General features: G+C 32.9%; 2 protein-coding genes across 3 annotated transcripts in view; one reads left to right on the plus strand and one right to left on the minus strand.

Annotated features, from left to right (window-relative positions):
- Positions 1-1,664: 1,664 nt before the first annotated feature.
- NaPi-III (Na[+]-dependent inorganic phosphate cotransporter type III) overlaps positions 1,665-24,910 on the minus strand; it is a 47,881-nt gene continuing 24,635 nt past the window's right edge. For both annotated transcript variants that reach the window (XM_065354686.1, XM_065354685.1), the window contains exons 2-13: positions 13,505-13,983; positions 13,305-13,403; positions 9,466-9,609; positions 9,142-9,324; positions 8,926-9,042; positions 8,413-8,603; positions 8,243-8,324; positions 8,095-8,153; positions 7,851-8,002; positions 7,579-7,764; positions 3,407-3,559; positions 1,665-2,309 (exon numbers count right to left, since the gene is read on the minus strand). In XM_065354686.1, the coding sequence (XP_065210758.1) occupies positions 2,219-2,309; positions 3,407-3,559; positions 7,579-7,764; positions 7,851-8,002; positions 8,095-8,153; positions 8,243-8,324; positions 8,413-8,603; positions 8,926-9,042; positions 9,142-9,324; positions 9,466-9,609; positions 13,305-13,403; positions 13,505-13,697 (1,650 nt within the window). In that variant the 5' untranslated portion in view covers positions 13,698-13,983 and the 3' untranslated portion in view covers positions 1,665-2,218. The remainder of the gene's footprint in view (positions 2,310-3,406; positions 3,560-7,578; positions 7,765-7,850; positions 8,003-8,094; positions 8,154-8,242; positions 8,325-8,412; positions 8,604-8,925; positions 9,043-9,141; positions 9,325-9,465; positions 9,610-13,304; positions 13,404-13,504; positions 13,984-24,910) is intronic.
- LOC135838881 (lysosomal proton-coupled steroid conjugate and bile acid symporter SLC46A3-like) overlaps positions 2,354-24,910 on the plus strand; it is a 47,034-nt gene continuing 24,477 nt past the window's right edge. The window contains exon 1 of the mRNA XM_065354687.1: positions 2,354-3,216. The gene's annotated coding sequence lies outside the window, so the exon portion shown is untranslated. The remainder of the gene's footprint in view (positions 3,217-24,910) is intronic.

Here is a 24,910-nt window from a genome sequence, read left to right on the forward strand (position 1 = left end):
AAAATGCTACAAAAATTAATAAGTTTCTGGCGAATTTGTAATTTTTTGTGTTTATAAATGGGTTTCAATATTTTTTTATTTTGCAACATCTGTCAGAAGAATTTTGTATGTACTTACAATCCTATTATTCCTATTTCTACTGAAATCCCATGTTTTGAGATTTTAAACAACTGTGATGCTTCATTCATTTTTATTTTTATTTTATTTTTTTTTTTAGGGTGTTTATGATTGCAAAATTAATAAATTATTACACCTGCGAAGAGAGAGTTTTAGAATTGGTTTATCAGATTGAGGTTTTTTTTAAATGACTTCAACAGGTGAACGTTCAGTAAAATTTGATGAAATTCACTATTCAGTAAAAATTGCATGAAAAATTAGTAAAATCTCAAAAAAAAAAAAGAAGGTGAAACTTTTACTCAAAGTTTTCCCAAAATTCCAATGAAATTTGCCAAAAATGTGTGAAAAATTTTTGAAAACGTATCTTCGTTGAAATGTGCTGAAATTTATTCAAAATTTCGTAAAACATTGATTAAACTCATTTTAAACACAATTAAAAGCTATAATTGCAAAAAAAAGACAAATGTAATAAAAGTTTCAAAACAATCATCAAAAAACTGTTGAAGTCATTTAAAAAAACATCAATCTGATGAACCAATTCTAAAACTCTCTCTTCGCAGGTGTAATAATTTATTAATTTTGCAATCATTAACACCCTAAAAAAAAAAAAAAAAAAAAAAAAATGAAAGAAGCATCACAGTTGTTTAAAATTTCAAAACATGGGATTTCAGTAGAAGTAGGAATAATAGGATTGTAAGTACATACAAAATTCTTCTGACAGATGTTGCAAAATAAAAAAATATTGAAACCCATTTATAAACCCAAAAAATTACAAATTCGCCAGAAATTTATTAATTTTTGTAGCATTTTTCAGAGTTTATTGCATTAAAATCGAAGATGATTATTGATTACCTCAAGCCCAAAATAATGAACTTTCAATGAAACTTGACAAAGTGCAGCAAAAATTGTTTAAAATCATATTTTTCAAAATGACTCAAGACTCAACAACTCGAATAAAGCATGAAGATTGATGCAAATTTACAAAAAAAAAAAAAAAAAAAAAAAAAAGGATAAAATTACTTTTCAAACAGCCAAACAGTAGGACCTTTGCGCTCACTTTTCATGCAGTTAAAAATAGAATAATTGTAGTTCTTTGTTTGGGAAAATTTTCAGAGGTTCTTTCAATATTGTAATCTAAATCATTTCATAAAGCAAAATATACTGGCGCAGAACAATTCCTAGATAAACTGATGAAATTCTAAAATTCAACAAAACTCAATAAAAGATCCTTAAAAAAAAAAAATTATTTTTGAATATTTATCTAGTGGAAAAAACTCATCACTGAAACGATTTTCACTAAAGGGTTCTTCGTAAACGAAAATTTTCAATCATAAGATTCACACACTATGATATCATCCGTACCCGTCCTTCACCTCTTCATCACCAAATAAACGGCGGAAAACGATTCTTGAATAACGAATCAGGTATTCCTTCATTTTTTCATACGTAGGCAACCCACATACCGCTACGTTACAGAAATCACGTACCCGAGTAATGTCAAGGCTAAAAATAAAATCCAATAAGACACCATCGAATACCTCGCTTAAGAGTATTTATTTTTATTTTTTTTTTTTACAAAAATACTTACAAAAAATTAGTTCAATAATTTCAACAAACTAATGTATGGAAACAAAAATAAACGTAACATTTTATGCACTTAAGATTTAACTATACTTTGATAAATCACCGATTACAATTATAAAATAGTTATCGAGTAATTAAACCTCATTTTTATAGTGTTAAACATTGAATGTGCGACTCGCTTTTAGCGATGTGCTAATTACTGCGGCGATTTACAATACAAACGGAAGTAGAAACATATAATATTTAAGTACGAGGTGCTAAAAAAAAATTTCGCTTGAAAAATAGTAGGAATACCTACGTCTAAATGTATCAAAATAAATAGTGAAAAATTTTCTCTTAGACTATTGAGCACTCTGAAGAGTTAATTGACCAAGCAGACGTAGAGACGTTTTGGAATGGACGTAAGTATATTGAACGTTGTCTTCAAAATCAAAATCGTATATTGTAGTACAGTAATTTGATTGATTTGAAAAAAGCTGATCGATTTTTATTGTTTCTTTGAGAGGTAACAGTAACACTATAAGAGGTAAATACTCAACAAATACATGAATGTTGCACTGAGCACAGCAGATACTGGTAACGTGATCACCCAAGCGAAGATGATGTTTCTGAAACATAATAAAATTAATTAATTAAAACAAAGCGTCGAGTTATAAGTAGGCTTGCAGACTTTGATATTGAAATACGACGAATATCCTGTACAAGTGTAGGTACATGCTTGTAGGCTTGTTCGGTGCTTTATGGATGTGTATTTTTGGCAGGTGTGCAAAACACGTTACCTTCTCTTTAGATGATAGGACAACGGCATCGTGAATGGAAATTTCAATAGGCAAGGTCATAATGTATCTTTATGCTTTGTCGATGGCGAACTCGTAAGTCGTATGTTCATATTGTATAAGATAAGTAACTATAGTACCTACATAACTACATATGCTTCATCATTCATAAAGAAGAGAAGAAGTGAACGTCGTCTTCTGTCGAAGTCGAACATTGATACATCGACGGTCGCGGTTTTAAAGGAAAAAAGTGTCGGATGAACGGTAATTTGTAGCATTGTTTCGGCGAGAGTACACACCATATGATCCGGTAATTGGTTTTTGTGTACATGTGGACACCGTATGGTGATGGCAAATCGTACATTTCGCGTTTATTCGCCACTTTCCGCCAGCAAATCGTGTCAGTTTGAAGTTGCCGGTGTACGCGAATGACGTAACGAGCCAAGTTTTTTTCTCACCGACCGCGTGTTTATCTTTTATGCGTGTATTTAGACGACTCGAGTACCTATATTTATATTGTACATTGCGGTGATTTGGTTTACCTTTATTTTGTACCTTGTACGTAATATTGTGCGACTATAGCTTATGGAATTCCGACGATTTTTTCCATTACAGCTGAGAGCCGAAGCTGCCTATTTTTCCGAGTGCTTCGCAGCGAATGTGAATCGATTCGAGGTGATAAAAATGATGAAATTTTGAACTAATGTGACATGTTTTTGCAAGAGATTCTATTTCGAAAGTAAGCATTTTTTTTTGGTACATTATCTCGTATTTTGTAAGGAATGGGGAGGGCCCTCGCGAGACTCCTAATAATAGGTAGGTACCCATTCGAAAGTTGGAGAGAGTCAGACGAAGACGTAGGTACATACTTTACTTATACGCGAACTATTACAATATTATTAGATTAGAACGAGAATTTTTCCACTCACTTGAACAATCCCCAGTCGACGCCTTCCTTGCTAGAGGACGACCATCCGACGAAAACCACAGAACCGACCTTACAATGAGTGGTACTTATTGGTACTCCGAGTTTTGAGGCCAATAGAACAGTCATCGATGATCCTAGTTCGATGGAAAATCCCCTAAAAACATAAATCATACTCGTACATAAGTTCGTGATAGTTGAGAGATATTAATTGACCTTATATATGCGCATATAGACGGGTTTTCAATATTATTAGAATATGTTAAGGGCATACCTAGTGGATGGTTGATTAAGTTGTAAAATTTGAGGTAAAAATAACGATTATGGTAGTTGAAGCGTTAGGTTGATCAGAGTAATGAAGAGAGCATAAAGAGTGTAATTGGCTGTCTTATAATTGGCGACACAGGGAGTTGAATTTGTTCAAATGAGAATCAGTCGTCGTCGCTTTCTTATTTCGAGGTTATGAGATCGATTCGACTAATGAGGAGAATTGGCTTAGTGTTCCAATCAAAATTCACGACTGCTATCTTTATTATCGTTACAGTATAATAAGATTTTCAGGGAAAAAATGTGAGTGGGGCAAGTACCCTAGGTACTCCAATTTTGAGATTTTGGGAGAGAAAAAATGCCTCAAATTTGTGTTATGGAATCATTTATTGCGTTATAAATGAGCCAATCGTGAAGCGAGTAAGGATGATGTTTAATTTCTTGAAATACAAGCTCGATATTTTTGAAAATTTTCAAAATTTTCCCACAAAAGAGTGGCTTACTTTTTTCAAAACGAAAGGAAGGAAATTGAAAAATTGATACAAAAATAATTAGATATTTCAATCCAGCGTTCTTAAAAAATCAACGACAACCCTTCTTACATCATTTTAAATTTTTTTGATATCTATTTTTATGGAGAGGGATGTCAGAAGGATCAGATCTGAAAAAAATAAATCGATATTCATACTCAGTGAGCTCGAATTAGTTTTAATCGACATGTCACACAATATTTCCATAATTTTTCAGCTTTTCTTCAAAATCAGGGGGAAGGGGGGGGGTATGAGAAATTATTCCCGAAAATGAGCATGTAGAAGTATCGATATTCGAATCTAATGCTTTTGGAAACTTAATAACAAATTTACACGTTATTTTTAATTTTTTTATGTGTACCTTGATCAAGTTTACTGGCAGTGGTGATGAGAGGGGGGGTGGGAGAAGTATCAGAGGAATAGAATCAGGAAATAAATAAATATTCTAGCCCATGCAAATGACCAGGCATGTCACTTTACGTTGTCACGACTTTTTGACCATTTTTAAAAAACGGGAAAGAGCTGGAAAGGCATGGAGAGGGAGGGGGAGGGTTCGTCTCTCCCAAAAAATACGTGCATATTCAAATTCAATGTTCTCAATAACTTGAGAAACAACGTGTTAAGTATACTAGTTTATAATTGTTTCGAATTCTTGTATTTGTAGGTTGTACTGGGAGAGGAAAGGAGAGAAGAGGAGAGGAGGGTTGGAGGGTCAGAGGGCTAGAATCAGAAAAAATATGACTCTATTCTGTATTCAAACTCAACAAACACATTGAAAATTACTTAATACACCAGAAACTTTGGACATACATTTTTCAATCCGACCTTCTAATTTTCTCGCTTGAAATTTTTGTCAACTTCAAAGATGAAGAGGACTCATAAGAGAAGTATCCTAAATGTCAGAAAAATGTTGACCAGACAAAATTAAATCAAAAGAGCATACAAAAATATCTCATCAGTCAAAATTTAAGGAGTCAAAGCGCATTTTTCGATTTTTGGCGAATTTTTGAAAAATAAATTTTTGGTAAAAAAATCCAAATTTTACCAAATTGACATAGAAGTATAAAATTCAGTAGGTATCCTTTTTTCGACTCTAAAAATTGATTGGAAATGTTTTCAAACCGGTTTGAGTAGTTTTGGAGCTCCCAGTAGATTTGTGAAAGTTGAAATTTCCACGAAATTTTACCAAATAAAGTTGAATAAAGCTAAAATTTACATTATACTCTGATTTGAACGTACCGAGTCAATTGGGGGTAATTTCGAACCGTTATGGAGCCTCCAGTCATAAAGTCGTTTGAAACCGCAATTCAGCATGTTGAAATCCGAGTGTGAAGTTAATTTGAGCTCATCCAACTTCCTTGGGCGAAATTTTGTGGAAATTTCAACTTTCAAAAATATTTTAGAAGCTTCAAAACTGCTCAAAATGGCTCATAATCCCCTCCCATTGATTCAAGAGGTCAAAAATAGGCCGCATACCAAATTTCAGCTTTTTAGGTCAATTTGATAAAATTTTTTAACTCAAATTTTATTTTTGAAAATTTGCCAAAAATCGAGAAATGCACTTTCGCACTTGAAATTTTGACTGGTGGTGAATTTTTGCATTCTCTTTCAACTTAGCTTGGTTCAGTTGAAAATTTTATCCATCAGTTGGGATATTTCCTTTGTCAGAGTACCTTCCACTGGAATCCAAAAATAGTTTTTAAAAATCTGAGTTGAATGGCCATTTTTTTGAGATTTGGTAGACTTCAATTGAAATTAATGTTTCCAATCAATCCGAGGGGGGGGGGGTCAAAAATAGGCTGCATACCAAATTTCAAGTTTCTATGTCAATTTGGTAACATTTTTGATATTTTTTCACCATTTTGGACCCATAGTTTAATTTTTGAAAATTCGCCAAAAATCTAAAAATGCACTTGAGCACTTAAAAATTTGGCTGGTGGTGTATTTATTTGCTTTCTCTTTCAATTTAGCTTGCTCCAGTTGAAAAATTTTTCCATCAGTTGGGATATTTTCCTCATCAGGGTTTCAGGGTATCTTCCATTGGAATCAAAAAATAGTTTTTTAAAGATCCGAGTGAAATGCCTATTTTTGTTGAAAGTTGGTAGACTTGAATTGAAATTTATCAGTAAAAACTGCAAAAAGACAAGGTACCTTTAGCTTCAATATGGAAATCGATTCCTCTTTCTCCCTCTACCCGGAAAAACTGCAGTTTCAAAATTTTGAAAAAAATTCAATTGTTTCATTCATTTTTTTTATTTTGTTTATTTTTAGCCCCTTCCATCCCTTCGCATCTCTTCTGTGAGGGTCAAAACATGAAAAATTTGATAAAATCGTGTGATATTTATCAAATATGGTGTTTTTGTAGATTCTGAATGTGGATTGTGGAATATGCCTCCAGTTTTTCAATGTGACCCCTTCACGCTCTCAATGATCCTCCTCTGTTTGAACCAATACTCCAAAAAAAAAAAAAAAAAAAAAACGAATCCATTCGATATATCAAATTTTATGTACTTATTCAAAAGAGCTGAAGCTGAATAAGATCATATTTCTCGGTCAGACTTTTTCAAATGAAGGTAATGAGGGCACGCTATAGGGGTTCGAATTGAAAAACAGCATAAATTAAATATGTACCTATTTATAGGGGTGGATCGTCCCAAAAAAAATAGGCAGATTTTGACGTAATTCAGCAGAGACTTTCATTTTGAGTTGAAAGATAAAAAATGCCAACTTCCAAGGTGCTCTTGGAGGGGATATATGCATAAGTCTTCAAAGAAAAGACATTTTTGAAAAAAACCGTGTTTTTTTGCTCTAGCCCAGTAGCTTCTAAACAAAATTTTTTGGGAAAAATGACCTAGTTCTTAATAATAGTAGGTACTTGAGATTTCGGGTCATTATAGGCTATTGCCTACAAAATCCAAAAAAACCACTTTTAGGAATCTACTGATGAGCAGTTGAAAATTTTAAAAATCGCTTATTTTTGGGTAAATTTTTGTTTTGAAAATTTTTTCTTCGCAAATATTTTGCATTAATTATGCCAATTTATATTGAAAGATATCATTCCTGAAACTGGGGAAATATTTTGGAATGCAGTAGCGCCAATTTTTTGGTCATTATTGCAAATTTCAAAAAATCCATAAAACTAGCCAAAAACTAACGAAATTTTCTCGAATTTTTCAAATTGACAATAATCACCAAAAATTGGCACCACTGCCCTCCAAAATATTTCCTCAGTTTCAGAAATAATATATCTTTCAATATTGCTTTTTTTTTTTTTAGTTCCCTGTGAACTCCTACTGAATTCACCTCCACTATCACCAAATTATAAAACCAACACCCCCCCTTCAGCCTTCACCCACTAAAAAATTCAACTCAAACTCACGTGGAAGGTGTAATCCTGGTCAAATCCTCGCCGACAGTCTTAATCACATTTCGACCCCACAAACAAAGTCCAACCGAAATTCCAATACCTCCATACAGGAGTATAAAAAAAGGCGTCTCCGATTGTTGCATAACCGATCCATCCGAATATATCAACCACACAGCCACCAGTGGTCCAATAGCATTGCTGAAAATGATAGAAATCATACCATAAGACAATCTATCGTGCAAAATAATCGTCAACCTACTCGCAGCATGCAAGTCCAGCTTTACCTGACATCATTACCTCCGTGAGCAAAAGAGCCAAAAATAGCGGTCAAAATTTGTAAAAAAGCAAAAATATTCTCGATAGGTGTACGAGGCAACGATCCGTCATCTTTTTCGAGATCTTGCTGAAAGATTTGCGGGCTTTTCGAACCATTATTCTGCGATTTTAAAACGAGAAAGTTAGGATTAGTTTCCACATATGTACTTCCTTTCCTTACATAGTTGTTCAGTATACGAGTAAATGGCTTACCAAAGATGAAGCTGATTCGATTTTAATTAGCGGTACTTCGCTGGCGTTTGGTATCAGTCCTAGAAACGAGTACGAGAAGAATTTATAAAAAAGTACGTACAGATATAGGTAGGTATTTGATCGAGGCTTGTCGAGATTCTGTACTAACCTATTTGTTCTTTTTCTTTTTTCGATTTCTTCGTATTATTATTATCGGTGTGTTTACCATCGACTTTTTGTTTTTGATTTTCCTGCAACCACAATAAGTTCCTCGTAGGTATTAAATAAAGCAAACATGTCGTCTACTCCCTGTCGTTAAAAATAAATCGAGAATCTCACCGAAACTGTAGTTGTAATTTCAGTCATTTCAAATTTATCGTGCGAATTTTGATCGTATTTTCTTAGGATGTAGAAATCGTCGTCCGAACGTTTTAAAGGCGTGTTAGGTATGCTTCCTTTTTCGCCTGTTCTGGTTTCAGGATGGAAAGCGCTGTCGTCTGTGTTTACTCTGGTAATGGATGGCAAACAACCTATAGCGAAAAAAGTCAACATATGTGAAAAACAATCATAGAACGAATAAAAAAAGTACTCTTTGTTGTCTCTATATGCAAAAAACTCGACCGAGAGCGTAGGATTAGGGAGTTTTTCAATGTGAGAGATTGTGACCTTGAGCTTTTACTTTAGGTTATTTGTACCTAGATTAATCATCAGGTGAATTTGATGGGTATTTTTCGAAGATTTGATCTTTGTAGAGATGTTTTGATGTGATAGGTCATTTTTAGTATATCTCATTATTCGAATAATAGGTATCAATATCGAGTATCTTCTCTCATTAAAATTTTGAAAACTTACTCAATTTAATGTGCTGCTTTGGTACAACGAACAAGTAAACTACTATAGCGCTGAAGACACCGAAGAAAATACTAATTGTGAACGAACCCCAAAGTGGCACTTTATCAAGATGTAATACTGCAAGTCAGAAAAAAAATCAAATTCAGAAAATTACGTAATTTGATTCGAGATTCTACGTAGCTCATTGATGAATTACGAAGATAAGGATGTATTTACATTTGGATCCATCTTCGACCACTGAGAACACATTGATTCCAATAGTAACACCGTAAAATATAGGAAGAGCCTGTAAACCATTGCGAACCGGGTTCGAAGATTTCAAAATGTACCGTCTAATTGAAACGTACACGATAACTGATACTAGACCGGAACAAATCGGTGATATGAACCAAGACGCCACTGTGAAGTATAACGATTAACTCGCATAAAACATGCAATAAGATATATTCCTATTCGCTATAGTTAGGTATAGGTACCTTATTTACCCATAGAATTTATTAATAAGGTAGATAGGTAGGTATTCCTAAATATTACACGTACCTATTCCGAACAACGTTGACCATTTTAAACCACTGGCTCCTTTGGCCACCAATGAAAATCCGATTGTGGCTCCTACGATGGAATGTGTTCCAGATATCGGCACACGGAAAGCTGTAGCTATTATTAACCATGCTCCGCTACCACCTGTGTCGAAATTGATGTTTTTATTCGAAAATATGAATACAAATAGAGCCAATTAATCGATCTTATATGGTAATATGTTATACAGGGTGTTTCGACTTTCGAGCAGTGTGTTTAGTTGCCTTTAGTGTGATGATTAGGCAACTCAAAGCACGCCAGTGAAAGAATATTTCTAGAATTTTGGGATTTAAAAGAATTGTGGTTGCAGAGATGCATTCATGTCAAATAGTTTGAGATTGTAGGGGAGGAGAGAAGGTTTGTTTCGAAAGCAAAAAATGTTGGGAATATATTATGTATTTGTCACAAGAAAATATAACCTTAAAGTAAAACAAACTGAAAGCTAACTGAAAAAAACTGCAAGGTCAATTGAAAATATATAATTGATAAAATTTTCATTCTGAATGAAAATAGTGAAAAAAGTTGAATTTTTATTTGAAAAACTAATACCTACTTATTTTTTCAGAAGGTAAAGTTTTTTTTCTTACCTTTCAATGATCTTTTCAATTAAGGCAAACTCAGCAGTGACATAGAAATTGAGAAGGGGAGGGGAGAAGAGTTTTTCTCATCAGTATCCTTAGCCTGTTTATAACTGTAAAAATGATTGTTTTTGTTCTCCCCTCCTAAAAAAACAAAAATAAAACTGAAAAATTTCAGCCCACCAAATTGAAATTAAGTCGAGCTGGAAATCCTCCGAAGTTGAAAAAAAATCAGAAAAAAGATTCTCAATTTCTAAGCAAGAATTCTTCTGAATAATTTCCTTTTTAAAGAAAAAACCTCCTGTGCAAAGCCCCTATTTTAAAAAATTTCTCAATTTTTGATTTGGAATTTCTTTGAATATGTAACAGTCTTTTTCAAAAACGCTTCCCTGCTTTCCAAAGTAGCATTGAGTTTCCATACGAAGCCTCCCAAGTCGAAAAAAATTGAAGTTTGGCAACATTTTTGATTCCTGCATCAAAATCCTTCTGAATGAAATTAATTTTCAAAGGATGCCTTTTTTCGAGAAAATCTCTCCTCCAGTCTCACTAGCAAAACTGTTTCCCTGCAATTTTTTCTCAAAACAAACTGGGTTTTAAAAAAATTTCAGTTTAGATTACCTACTTACTATTAAACTCGTATCTGTCTAGAAAAAATTGAAAGGATTATTTCCATTTATAAGAATAAATTGCAATAAAAATTTTTGAAACTTCATTTTGTTGACCTGATTTTTTTTATCGGGTATTTTCAAAGGAACCAATTTTGTAGGATGAACCTGAATAGGGGATTTTCAAAATAATTGAGTCACTTGAAAGAAATTTGAACTGCTAAATTTAAAGTTTTTGAATTTTTTTTGGCTTTTTCTTCTGATTTTTTTCGACCGTCGAGGGACTGCGTAAAAAGAGATTGACATTATTTGGGGGATGGGGAGACTTTTTCTGCCTAAAAAAGAGGAAAATTTAGAGGAATCCAGTTCCAAACTAAGGAATTCAGAATTTTCCCAACAGAGCAGGAGCTTCGCGCAGAGGAACTAACGTATGTAGCTTGGAGGTCAGGGGAGGTTTTTTCGGAAATGAAGTTATTTAAAAGAATCCAGAAACTGAAATTGAGATGGTAGAAAAAAAAGAATTATCCATTTTTTTCAATTTTTCAACTTTGAGAGAATTTCTTGCACCAACTTTTTTGATTTGAAAAAAAAAATTGGGAAATATTTTTGTATGAAATTCAATAACTTTGAGGGCGAATTTGTGGACGTGCAAATGGAGAGGGCTCGCTTTGTCGATAAACAATTTTTCACTGGGGAGATCAGGAGACTTTTCCTGCCAAAGGGGGAATATTTAGAGGAATCTAAACGCATAAAATTCAGAATTTTGTCAATTTTGGTTGGGGGGGGGGGAGCCTTAATGCAGAGGAACTCACATAAATTGTCGATTGGGAGAGGTTTTTTCAGAAATGAGGTCAAGTCTTTAACAGAATTAATGAAACAGAAATTGAGAATGTAAAAAAAATCAATTATTCAGATTTCATTAAGTTTTTAAAACTTAAAGAGGGTCCTTACTTAAGTGGTTTTTTTGATTTGAAGAAAAAATTAAAAATTGAGAAATTATCTTCTCATAAGATCCAATAACTTTGAGTATATAAATTTTTGAAATAAAGGCCACTTCTGGTGATCCTTATGTAAAGTTCCGATGAAGAAATTGCGAAGTAAGCTGAGATTTCTCATTTTTGTTCAAAATAATCCAGCCCAAAAATTTCTGATCCGAACGCAGGGGAATTGAAAGAGGACACCAAAATGTACCACCGACATAATTTCAGGTGGTGAAATTAATTTTTTGAGTTTTGGCAAATTTTTAAAAAATAAAATTTTAGGCAAAAATTAGAAAAAATCAAAGTTTTAGCCATTTTACCTAAAAAGCTGAAATTTGGTTCATACTCTATTTTCAACCTCCCAAGTCGATTAGTGATAGTTTCGAACCGGTCTGAAGCCTCTAGAGGATTTTTTCCTGTCCAATTTTCGAAAAAACGTTATAAATAGGGTGAGAATAACATTCAACACTTATATCAATTCGGATTTATCATCATTGCGACCCTTCCGATCGATTTAGGCACGTATTATCAAATTTTTTTTTGTGTCTGTTCAAATCCAAAATTTTCTCCAGTGAACTTTTGCAGAATTGAAAAAATCAAAATCCTGTGGAAGCCTCAGGATGGTTTGAAACTGTCACCAATCGACTCGGAAGATCAAAAATATGGTATAATCTACATTTCAGCTTTTTAGGTAAACTTGATAAAATTTTGATTTTTTCTCATTTTTGTCCAAAATTTTAATTTTTAAAAATTCGCCAAAAATCGAAAAATGTATTTCACCACTTGAAATTTCGGCTTTTAGGTAGTATATTTTGGGGTACTCTTCGATTATCATTCGTCCATCTCAAAATTTTTTGTGTCGTTTGAGATATTTCCCTTTTCAGAAAAAAAAACTAATGACATTCCACAGTGAAAAATTTTCATGCTCTGTAATTTTTTTGTGTAATTCAAAGTTTGTTGTATCATGATTCAATTTTGGATAAAATTTGGAAAAATGAAAAAAAGTTAGAAATTTTTCATTACAAATTTCAATTCAAGTTGAGCTTATAAATTCAAATACCTCTCAAGAATAAAAATTCTTGGAAAAATGAATTCGATTTTACTGATGAGAAATTTTATGCTATACAATTTTGTTCTGCTTTATTTTGTTTTTTATACATCCCTTGTCATTCACTGAATGAAAGATATTCAGGATATTCACCATGAAGCAGGAAGGAAAAAGGGTATGAGCTGCACTTGAAAAAAAATCTCTCGGTGTTTTCTGAAATTCAATTAAATTTTTGTGAAAATTGAAGTACACTCTGATAAGATGAGGTAGCCCTTGAGGCAATAATTTGTCAAAGAGTCATTCTGGAAAACAAAAAAAAAAATACCTGTAGGGCTAGGTATATTATTATAATTTTTTTTACTGATTTGTGTCTCAAGAGTCTGGAGGCTCTCCATGGTAAAAAATTCCAAACAGCAAGAAGAAGAACAATTTCCAAATAACTACTTTGCATCCATAATCTTTTTACTTAAATGAACAATAAAAATCTAATTACATTAATCTTGCTGCCAGAATTTGATGCCCCCCCCCCCAAAAAGTATAAATTAAAAACTACCTAATCCAAACTCAAGTAAGAAAATTGAATACGAACCTAACGAAGATAAATATCCCAAGATCAGCTGTTTTTCCGAATCTTGATACATATTCACATCAACTAGCACCTTGCGTAAAGTATCAGACACCTTGTAACCTGTAAAATAATTCTCCAATCGTCAACAAATTCTTACATCACCATCACATCAAATACACAATTAAATACCTCCACATCTACTCCAAAAATCCAGAACTTACCTATCAACACAGCTCCAGCAATCTCGAATACCGTAGCCAGCATGCAAGCGGACTTCAACGTGAGGACCTTGGCACCCACCGAGGTACCGAACGAATTAGCCACATCGTTGGCGCCAATACCGAAGGATAGGATAAATGCAACAAAGAAACTGATCACAACCAACCAAACTAAATCGGGAGAGTAAGCTTCCATTATTCTAAGTATAAAAAAAGAAAATCCGAGGAAAGGAAAGTTACGTCGAAAAGTATATATAATGGAAAAAAAATTCAAGTTGAGGAGGGGTTTCAATTAAACAGACTCGATAACAATACGCAATATCACAGCAAAAGGAAAAACAGAAGAAAAACTATGTAGGTATGTGGTTTAAAACGACGACATAATTTTCAACGTGTTAAAATTTAGTATCCTCTTTCGATTCGGTCAGGCAAATAGGAACATTAGACGCTGGTTAGTTGATTGCCGCATCACATTTTCCAATCTGTAAACAAAAAATCGATACGTGTGTAGACATCGAGTAATAAATTTCATCTATATAGTATACTATAGTCATGTCTCAAGCCGAAATACACATGGAGTTGACGTCAATGTATAAATACGTATAAAAATTTCGTCTAATGAAGCGTTTAATCGATGTTTTATCTAGGTATTATTATACGAGTACGATGGCGATGGCCATGCAATGTTGAAAAAAAAAAGGTCATTATACAGGGTGTGTCGATGCCTTTCTCAGTTCACTGCCTTCTATTCGCCGATGCAGCAACCCAAATTACACGAGTGTTGGTAAATTTGCCTATTCACAGTTCATAAGGCGGGGTATACGGTTACTTGGTACCAAAAGTTGGATTCATTTCAGCAAATATAATTCCTTCGTAGCACAGATAGGCAACTATCTCGCATGATCAATTTTTATAGGCTTGGCGAAATCCTATGGATTAGGTAATATGCAAATTTTACCCTGCTGCGATAACAAAAGAGTTACATCGAGTTGAAGAAATGGTATTTCGCGAGCAATAATTTAATCCTACGAAATTTAAAATTTGGCTAACCCACTATGCACGTGTGTTGTGTAAGTTGCTGCATTATTTCCCCTCGAAGGCGGCGAAGTGCGAGTGACACACGCGGAATAGGTATCTACATGTTCTGCATGTACAATATAATCAAGATTAAATGAGTTTTGTATTTTCAAAGCTTTGTTACGCCTTACATACTAATGATGGAAATGATATGTTACCTACATGACGAGTTTATGTCGAGTTTCAATCATTAGTTTCTCGTTTTGGTTGAGTTGAGTGTGGTTATCACCTGCCAGTGGTGACGTGGCGGATTTAAATAAGGGTAGTACCAACAGTTGAAGTTTTATGCTCAAATTTTGAGAAAGCTAAGGAAATAGTACTACTTTCTTTTAGAAAAATTGATTTACAACAAAAAAGATTACTATCCTGTGGTCGTTATTCAGATTCTAAAAACAGAAAAAGAAAAAAAGTTTTTTTTGGTACAAAATTCAATTTTCTATCAACAGGGTGTCCCACTTTTTTGAAGAAATGATTTTCACGACTAATTTCTCCATTTTTTAGGGGGGGGGGGGGGGGGTCATTAGGTGGGAAGAAGGCTTCAAATTTGTCTGGGCCCGAATTTTTTGAGGTCAAAATGTTACCATTTTCAAACAGAACTATAAGAAGTGGAAAAAAGTTGAGGAAAAAAACCTGGTCATTTGAAAACAGGTCTTTTTTTAGGTAATTTTGAAAAAGTTTTGACAATTTTTTGCCAAAAAGTAGGACCATTTAAAAATTTTGACAGAAATGAGGAATATTAAGGACTAGGAATTTGAAAATTTTAGCTATAAAATGAGGACTTTTTTTTTTTTGGTTTTTACAAATATTATATTATGGGCACTTTTTAAAATTTTGGTAAAATAATGAACTTTTTGATCATTTTATCAGAAATTGGGATTTTTGACAACTGGTCAATTTTGTGAAAAACAGAAAACAGAACTTTTTATGGCAGTCTAGAGACAGAAAACATAACTTTTTGTTGCATTTTATTAGGGAGAAAACAGGACTTCTTCATAAATTTGGCACAAAGCAGAACTTTTCAAAAATTTTGTGCCAAAAATCAGTACTTTTCAAAGCATTTTATATTCGGCATCCATAACAGGACTTACAGAAAATGAAAGCAAATAACTGGTCCTTTTTGTCAATTTTAGCAAAATTGGGCCTCTTTTTTTACAATTTTGGCAGAAAACGAAACTTTTTGACAATTTTGGCAGAAAATGGCACCTTTAACGCCATTTTTGGCGAAAACAGGAATTTTTCACATAAGATAAAACAAAAGCAAGACCATTGATGGCATCGGCAAAAAATAAAACTTTGTCTCAATTTTGCCAAAACTGGGAACTGTTTGATAATTTTGAAAAAAATGGGACCTTCAAAGGCAGATTTGGCAAAAAAACAAATTTTTTCACACAAGCAGGAAACTAGTTTTTTTTTGGGCATTTTTAGGCCCAAAATGGAACTATTTGAAAATATTAACAAAAAGTTCTAACTTTTTGTGTTTGCAATTGAGAAAAATGATGAATTTTGACAATTGTGGCAAAAAGTAGGGCATTTTTTGAGAAGTGTTTGGCAAAGAAAACATGGCGTTTTATGGCATTTTTTTGGCACTAAACTTGATGTTTTGAAAATTATGGCTAAAGATAGGACTTTTAGACTACTTATGGCAAATTTGGCAAAATTAGACTTTTTTTTATAATTTTGGCAGAAAATGGAACCTTTAAGAGCAGTTTTGGCGAAAACCGGAATTTTTTCACATAGACAAAAAAATAAACTTTTCTTACAATTTTGTGAAAAATTAGGACTTTTTGACAATGGCAAAAAATGGGACCCTTAAAGGCAGCTTTGGCGAAAAACATTAATTTCTTCACACAAGCAGAAAACAACGTTTTTTTTTTGATATTTTAGGTACAAAATGGAATTTTTGGAAATTTTTTTTAAAAAGTAGACCTTTAATTACTTAATTGAGAAAAATGATAAATTTTTACAATTTTAACAGAAGGAAGGTTCTTTTTGACAAGTTTGGCAAAAAAAAAAACACCCGCAAAGAAAACTGGGGTTTTTATGGAATTTTTTAGGCTCCAAACTTGACTTTTGAAAATTATGGCCAAGGACAGGACCTTTACGAAGGCTCAAACATGGTAATTTTGAAAAATCTTGCAAAATTAGAACTTTTTTATAATTTTAGAAGAAAATTGAACTTTTTAAATTCATTTTGGCCAAAAACAGGACTTTTTATCAAAAATTAGTATTTTTGACAATATTAACATACATTTTAGAATTTTTGATAATCTTCATAAAAAAATTGAACTTGAAATCTATATTTTGTGGCGATTTTGGCAGCACTGTTAGACTGTATACGAGCAAGTAAGGTAATAGTGTAGAGGATGAGAAAGATTCCTTAGCGGGTGAAAGATTGCCAGAAGTCTTATACGACTCTTTGCAATATCAAGAAGGAACTAATTCGCACTTACCCCTTGCTAGCTCTGCGGCTATTACGATAGCGTCGAATACGTCAACATAAAATACCAACTAATGTATCAATTAGGCCCACTTTCGCGGAATAATAACACATTCGTTACTTTCTCCAATGTAATCGGTGTAACAAATTACATTCTCTTAATTATAAGGTTTTCTTCAAATATATACATTCACCAATTTAAGATTTTACCAGAAAGTGTAATTAGAACAGAGACACTATGCTCGACCGCCTAATCACGTAAATTCACCACTAATTCACCAATGAGAACTTAATAAAACACAATTCCACGACAGGGCAACTAAGATGAAGTGGTAGATTGCTATATTAAGCCACAAATTAACCAATGAAAATACTAATTAACCGAACCCTAAAGAGGGTAGAAAGGAGATAAGAATACGTTTTCAAACGATTAGGTCGAAGGAAAACGGACCAAATGCTCAAGTCCACCGATTCATAGATCGCCTAAGTATTGGTCTATACTACACTCACGTATCTACAACTCGACGAACGAACAAGAAGTGATTTCGAGATCGAACCTAGCTAAAGTTATACCTAAAGCACCTAAAAGTTCCTAAATCGATCTCGAAAGCTGATAGGCTCGCGCTACTTTTACCAAGAGATGGGGGAAATATATTAACCAATCATAAAATAGATGTAATTACGCGAATTCTCCGCCCATATAATAATATTGGCGCGGACCCCCCGGTGTGATGGAATATTATTCGGACCACCCAAATGGTATTCGATAATATTCGAATTCGCAAGTACCTACACTTTACCTTAATAAATCAAACGATCCCTAAGTTGTCAAGACCCAAAGGATGGATTTACCAAGTCCTATAGGATCTTCCCCAACTTAAGAATCGTTATAAGATGCACTGAGAGGACAGTGAGGCCATAATGCCACCTTACATATGCCCCCCGTGGGTGGATTTCTTCTTCTGTGTCACTCATTTCGAAATATTGATCTGTTTGAGGATCGTACATTAAATGGTGCACCGGTAATGTTTGCGGTGTGGTTGGTGTTTTTGGTTTAAATTTCTCTCTGGGCGCCAATGTTAGACTGTATACGAGCAAGTAAGGTAATAGTGTAGAGGATGAGAAAGATTCCTTAGCGGGTGAAAGATTGCCAGAAGTCTTATACGACTCTTTGCAATATCAAGAAGGAACTAATTCGCACTTACCCCTTGCTAGCTCTGCGGCTATTACGATAGCGTCGAATACGTCAACATAAAATACCAACTAATGTATCAATTAGGCCCACTTTCGCGGAATAATAACACATTCGTTACTTTCTCCAATGTAATCGGTGTAACAAATTACATTCTCTTAATTATAAGGTTTTCTTCAAATATATACATTCACCAATTTAAGATTTTACCAGAAAGTGTAATTAGAACAGAGACACTATGCTCGACCGCCTAATCACGTAAATTCACCACTAATTCACCAATGAGAACTTAATAAAACACAATTCCACGACAGGGCAACTAAGATGAAGTGGTAGATTGCTATATTAAGCCACAAATTAACCAATGAAAATACTAATTAACCGAACCCTAAAGAGGGTAGAAAGGAGATAAGAATACGTTTTCAAACGATTAGGTCGAAGGAAAACGGACCAAATGCTCAAGTCCACCGATTCATAGATCGCCTAAGTATTGGTCTATACTACACTCACGTATCTACAACTCGACGAACGAACAAGAAGTGATTTCGAGATCGAACCTAGCTAAAGTTATACCTAAAGCACCTAAAAGTTCCTAAATCGATCTCGAAAGCTGATAGGCTCGCGCTACTTTTACCAAGAGATGGGGGAAATATATTAACCAATCATAAAATAGATGTAATTACGCGAATTCTCCGCCCATATAATAATATTGGCGCGGACCCCCCGGTGTGATGGAATATTATTCGGACCACCCAAATGGTATTCGATAATATTCGAATTCGCAAGTACCTACACTTTACCTTAATAAATCAAACGATCCCTAAGTTGTCAAGACCCAAAGGATGGATTTACCAAGTCCTATAGGATCTTCCCCAACTTAAGAATCGTTATAAGATGCACTGAGAGGACAGTGAGGCCATAATGCCACCTTACAGCACTTTTGAAGAGTAGGCACCCGGAATGAATCAGATACCTAAATCTTTTTTTAAAACTGTTGTGTTACCTTGTTTCAAAGTACCTATCAGAATGCTCTAATTTTGTAGTGAATTTGAATTTCATAAAAGTAAAGACTGGAGAAATATATCATACAACATCTCACAAGCACAATTCGAGGCATAATAGAAAAAAAAATAAGAGATACGCAAGTTTCGAGTTGGAAAATCACTCTTTTCGGAAAAAAATCAAGCAAAAAACCGAAAAATTAGTGTTTTGCAACCACTTAAATTTGATAAAAATCAATCAAGGTGATATAAGGAATGAAAATTTTTCGCATTCTAATATACTTAGTTATTATAATGTTAAAATTTTCTCACATTTCGTCTCGGCTCATTTCTCTCCCCTTCTCCATTTTTTAAAGGCCTTTTTCACTACAAAAAATATAATTTTTTCAAAATGTAAATTGACTAGGTAGGTACACTTTCTCACTCCTCAGTGTGAATTGAATTCAACCCTGAACTCATTTTTGAAAATTTATGTGGTTCTTTCTGTGTTCTCTTCAATTTTAATTTTGTGGTTTATCCAAAAAAAAAAACAGGATATTTCGAATTTTCGCCCAAAAAAGTGCTTCACTTCTTGTCAGTTTTGAAAAAAAAAGACTTTAGACAGCTTAAGCCAAAATCGATATCTACTTTTTAATCAATGTTTGGGCAAAAAATTCAGAGTTTCTTAGCAATTTTTGGCAAATAATTTGGACCTTTCGAGGCCTTTGACAATGTTGACAAAAACAGGATTTCTTTTGGCAATTTTGGAAAAAGTAGACCTTCTTTGGTAATTAATAAGGCAAAAATCAGCACTTTTTGGAGATTTTTGTTTAATTGGAAAATTAATTTAGCTACAGGATGATGATATCATTTTTCAATCATCCCAAAATTTAATGTCTACTTGGAAAATTGAACATTAATTTGTAAGTAAACGTAAGTACTCGCAGAGTTTGTATTTCGAGAATAAACTTATAAATAATTCATATCGATGTTATTTTTTTGTTGTTGTGAGTTTTGCGCTTTTGAAATCCTATTTGCACTCGAGTATAAATTTTTCCTCAAAAGGGAAATAATTCTCGGCGTTTATGAAAAATACTTTTTTTGTTTCGATAGATAAGAGTATTCTTCGTGTAGTACACTTCACATCGAGTTAACGTCGCGTCGATATTAATAACCTCTTTCAGTTTATGCATATTCTTTTCCAACGTTAGTTCTCGTATTTTCATACTTTGTTTACTTTTGCCACCTCGGGGCTATCAGTTCAAATGGAGAACCACTTGGCCTAATTTAATGCCTCGGTAATCACCACATAGGTTGGCAAATTCAGAAACATAGCTATAATTTCATCACATGCAAATATTATAGTTATACCTATAGGTAATGTGTAGGTACTACGATTTCCTTGTTAGACCGAAATCACGACGAATAAGCAATATTCGAGTAAAAATAATCACTATGTTTATGCGGGTTTATCGAATGGTTCCTATTGTGTCACCCAGCACAGTCAGAACGAGTAAGAGGGAGTTTGTGGTACCTATCCAAAGGTTCGATTTTGCGTAGGCGTTGGTAAAAAAAATACCTAAAGGTTTGATTCGAACGAAAAATTAAAATTTTCTCAATATAATTCCTTTTATACCTACCTTTCCCTTTTGTAATCTTACGTTTCTGTAGAATTATTTTCTCCTTCGAACAAAAAAGTTTTCAAAATCAAAGAAAATAAGCCACGAAATAAAACGCAACATTAATGACGTCATAGTATACGAGAAATTTAATATAAGGAAACTTTTATTGCTTAAAGAAAAAAATTCTTATACTTGTTCGAAAATTGGATGTCTTTTGTTTGACCCACATTCGCAAACTTTTTTCTTTCTTTAATTTACTCGAGAATAAAAAATTGTTATCAAATTTCCCGTGCTGAGGCATAAGTTACCTAACCCCTTACAAGTATTTGCAGAAAGAAACAAGAGATGGGATTAAAAATGAGGAAAGCAACTCACTATACCTATAGTCAGCGTTTTTAATCTGACTTTGTTTTAAAACACGTTAGCTTTGTAGAAATAGTGAAACATTATTTTGTAAAATCACAACGATGAGGTAAACTTGTTGCCTAATAAATAAAACCAAGAGAGGTAGAATTTTTATACGCTTAAAAATAATGAATGAAAAGTTGATTACACTTCGTTAGCAGACGAAAATGAAATACAACGGCCGCGCGCCGTGTTTGAATTGGACTTGTGTTCGTTACATCAAAGGAAATAGGTCATTGACATTGTGTATTGTTGAACTTTCCTATTAAGTTTTTTTTTTCACTCTAATAAACAGTTTTACTATTTTTGCACCTATTTAAAATTTTAAACCCTTCCAGACCATTGATTTGACTGAGCAGTTGAATTTTTTTGGTCAACACCCTACGAGTCTTTACACTGTCATGGGGAAATTGTTTCTGTGACATTTCAACAGATTCTAACAATGTTTAAATCAATTTTCGTAAATTTTGCACATTTTTATTGAAACTTCATCAATTTTTTAAACCAAATTTTCAATTATTTTGAACTTTGATCAGACAGTTTTTGATGACTTTCTACAGTATAATGATGCAACAATTTTTTGTAAAATATTCTGATTTCTGATTCATTTCAATAGCCTAAAGAATACGTTTTTGATTGATTTTTCTTAATTTTTTCAATATTTGAAAAATTTTGGTGAAGATGTACACAAATTTTACGATGATAAGATCAATTTTTAACCTGCACTTTCAACTGTTTTCATGACATTTTCTGCAATTTAATTTCACAGATGGTTTGAACAAATTCTCGGGTTCACGTTTCAAAAAAACAATAATTTTTATCCTGAAACGATTCCCAAAATTGTACAGTTGAAATATTCTACCCCATCCCATCTTCATTCTCTCCCATGATTTTGGAGTATAATTGCAGATAAGCTGGAGAGAAATACGAAGTGTAGAGGAAGGGAGGGGGTATCAAGAATCTTCAAAATTTGTTGCCATCTGTCAACTTCCAAACTTCTTGTTTAGTATAGGTCTAGGTACCTCATTTTCGTTGATCGAAAGCTGTAAGCTGCTAAAATGTAAAATTTTTTCTCTAAACACTTAAACTTGAAACCAGTTACTTTTATTCAAAGATATCTATACTTTGGAAAAAACAATGTGCCTATCTAACTTCTAATGGCAAACACTGTGAAAGTCTGGAGTGACTTTTTGTTTTGAACAAATTTGACGCTAATTAATGCTTGAAGTGTCAAAAACTACACCCACATAAAATTTTATTCCCAAAATTCCAGACGAGTCACAAGTTAAAACTGTTCGAATCTTTTCAAAATTTTGATTTTTTTTACTTTGAAAAAAATGTTTGTTTTTTGGAAAAATTTGAAGCACTTAATAAACGTAAGCTTGTATGTACTACTTACAATACATATTTATTTATTTTTGCCTCGGGCTGAGCTTTTTGATGTTGTAAAATCAGTGTTTATTTTATTCCATCTTCTTATTTCCAGTCTAATGACCCCCCCTCTCTTCCTCCCTAAATGCCCTAAGTTATTTTGGTGCTTTTCTATAGAGCTTCCTCCCTTCTCTCCCCTCCACTGTGAAAATCTAGAAGAATAGAATTACCAAAAATCGATGAAACATTTTCGAGAATTTTCCATTTTTGTGTCAAAATTCTTTCAAATTCCTAATCAATCCTTTTTCAAAAAAAAAAAAAACTTTTCTCCGTCCTTCAAACAATGTTAATTTTCCTTGTGCAATTAAGGCCTTCAAAAGTTGACAAAAAAATAAGTTGAAAATCAAAAATTAAAGTTTGTAAATTTGAGAAATTTTCCATTTTTGCTCAAAATCATTTCAAATACCTACTCATCTCTCTTTTCAGAAAAAAAACCCTCAGCCCCCGAAATCAAAAGTTGAAAAAAAATGAAAAATAGATCTGAAAAATTATTGAATTGGTAAGTTCAATTTCTGGTCAAAACTCTATTCTCAACAATCCTCCTTTTTTTTTTTTTTTTTTTTTAGAAAAACCCTCCCTTGGTCCCTCAAAAACACTCGTAGCTCTCTTGTGAAGTCTTTTAGTCCTCAATGCTGAGAAAAACTAAAAAGATATAGAACTACGTAGAATCTTATGAAATTTTTCAAACTAATTTTGATCTCTGTGTCAAAACTTGAAATTGTTCTAGATGACCTCATTTTCAAGAAAGTAAATACTTACCACCAATGTATTAAATTCAGCAGATATTTTTTTAAATTTTAAATTGCTGTGCTGGAATTTTTCATCATTAATTCAATTTTAGAAACTTAGGAGGGTCTAGATACACTTTTTCATAAGGGGAAGAGGGAGGGTGGGTCTGAATTGAATTAAGATTTAAGCATTTTAATACAAGACGATGAAAATTTTAACTTTTTTTCATCTTTCCTATGTTTATTTGAGAAGGTTCAAGTTCCACTTTTTCACCATGTGGGGAGAGAGGGGGAGGGAGGGGCGGTATCAAAATTTTAAAATAGAGGGTTTTTAATGAAAAAATACCAAAACCAAAAATTATAGTGTAAATGTGAGATGAGATGATATGATGTTTTGTTACTTGGATCAGTCCTTTTAGACTATACACAAAATACATAGGTACGTACTTACCTACTTTACATATAAAAATTTCAAGCTTTCTATTTTTTTTTTTTTTTTTTTTTTTTACATTTTGAGTGAAGTCTCAAAAACTATTGAATAGTACTCTCGAAATGAGAGGGGTCCAAATTCAAGGGTTAAAACATGAAAATTTTGAATTTCCCATTTTTTTCTCATTTTCTGAGTGAGGGCTGAAATATTTATTGAACATTTTGTCCAAATAAAAAAGGTACCAAATTCAAGAATTAAAATATGAAAATTTTTTAATTTCTTGTTTTATCTTACATTTTAATGTGAAGTTTCAAAAACCATTACATTTTCCTTTTCAAATGAAAGAGGACCAAATTCAAGGATTAAAACATGAAAATTTTTAATTTTTTCTTATTTTATTTTTTGAGTGAGGGCAAAAAATTTATTGAACTGTTTTTTCAGATGAAAAAGGAACCAAATTCTAAGATTAGAATAGGAGAATTTTAAGTTTCTTATTTTTTCTTACATTGTAATGTGAAGTTTCAATAATTATTGAATGGTGGGTGTTTTTTAAATGAAAGAGGACCAAATTCAGGGATTATACACGAAAATTGAAAATTTTTTGTGTTTTTATTTTTAACATTGAACAGTTTTTTTTTTCAATTGAAAATTGACCAAATATAAGGATTATAGATGAAGATGATAATTCTTTTATATTTTTTTCTTTTTTTAGTAAGGGCTCAGAAACTATTGAACAGTGATTTTCTGATGAAAGTGGGCCAAATTCAATGATCAGAATGTAAAAACTTCATTTTTATCGTTCAGAACTGAGGGAGGGGGCTGGGAATTTCAAGTTGTTGGAAACTTAAAATTTTAGCCCCCCTCCCCCCTTAAAATCCAACAACTCTCGAGGGTAAAACTGAAAAAAAAATCCCAACTTTTTCATAGTGCAAAATACTCGTAAGAACTACACTAACTTTTATTCATAAGACAATTATCAAAAACAGAAATTTTCCACAAATTGAAAATTTGAGCTCATTAAAAATTTTTTTTTCAACTTTCGTTCAAACTCATTATTTTCAAATTCTATTCACACAGTCACACTTTCATGCTCTGTATGTAGCGACT

This window comes from Planococcus citri, chromosome 3 (genome assembly GCF_950023065.1).
Source record: "Planococcus citri chromosome 3, ihPlaCitr1.1, whole genome shotgun sequence".
Lineage (NCBI taxonomy): Eukaryota > Metazoa > Arthropoda > Insecta > Hemiptera > Pseudococcidae > Planococcus > Planococcus citri.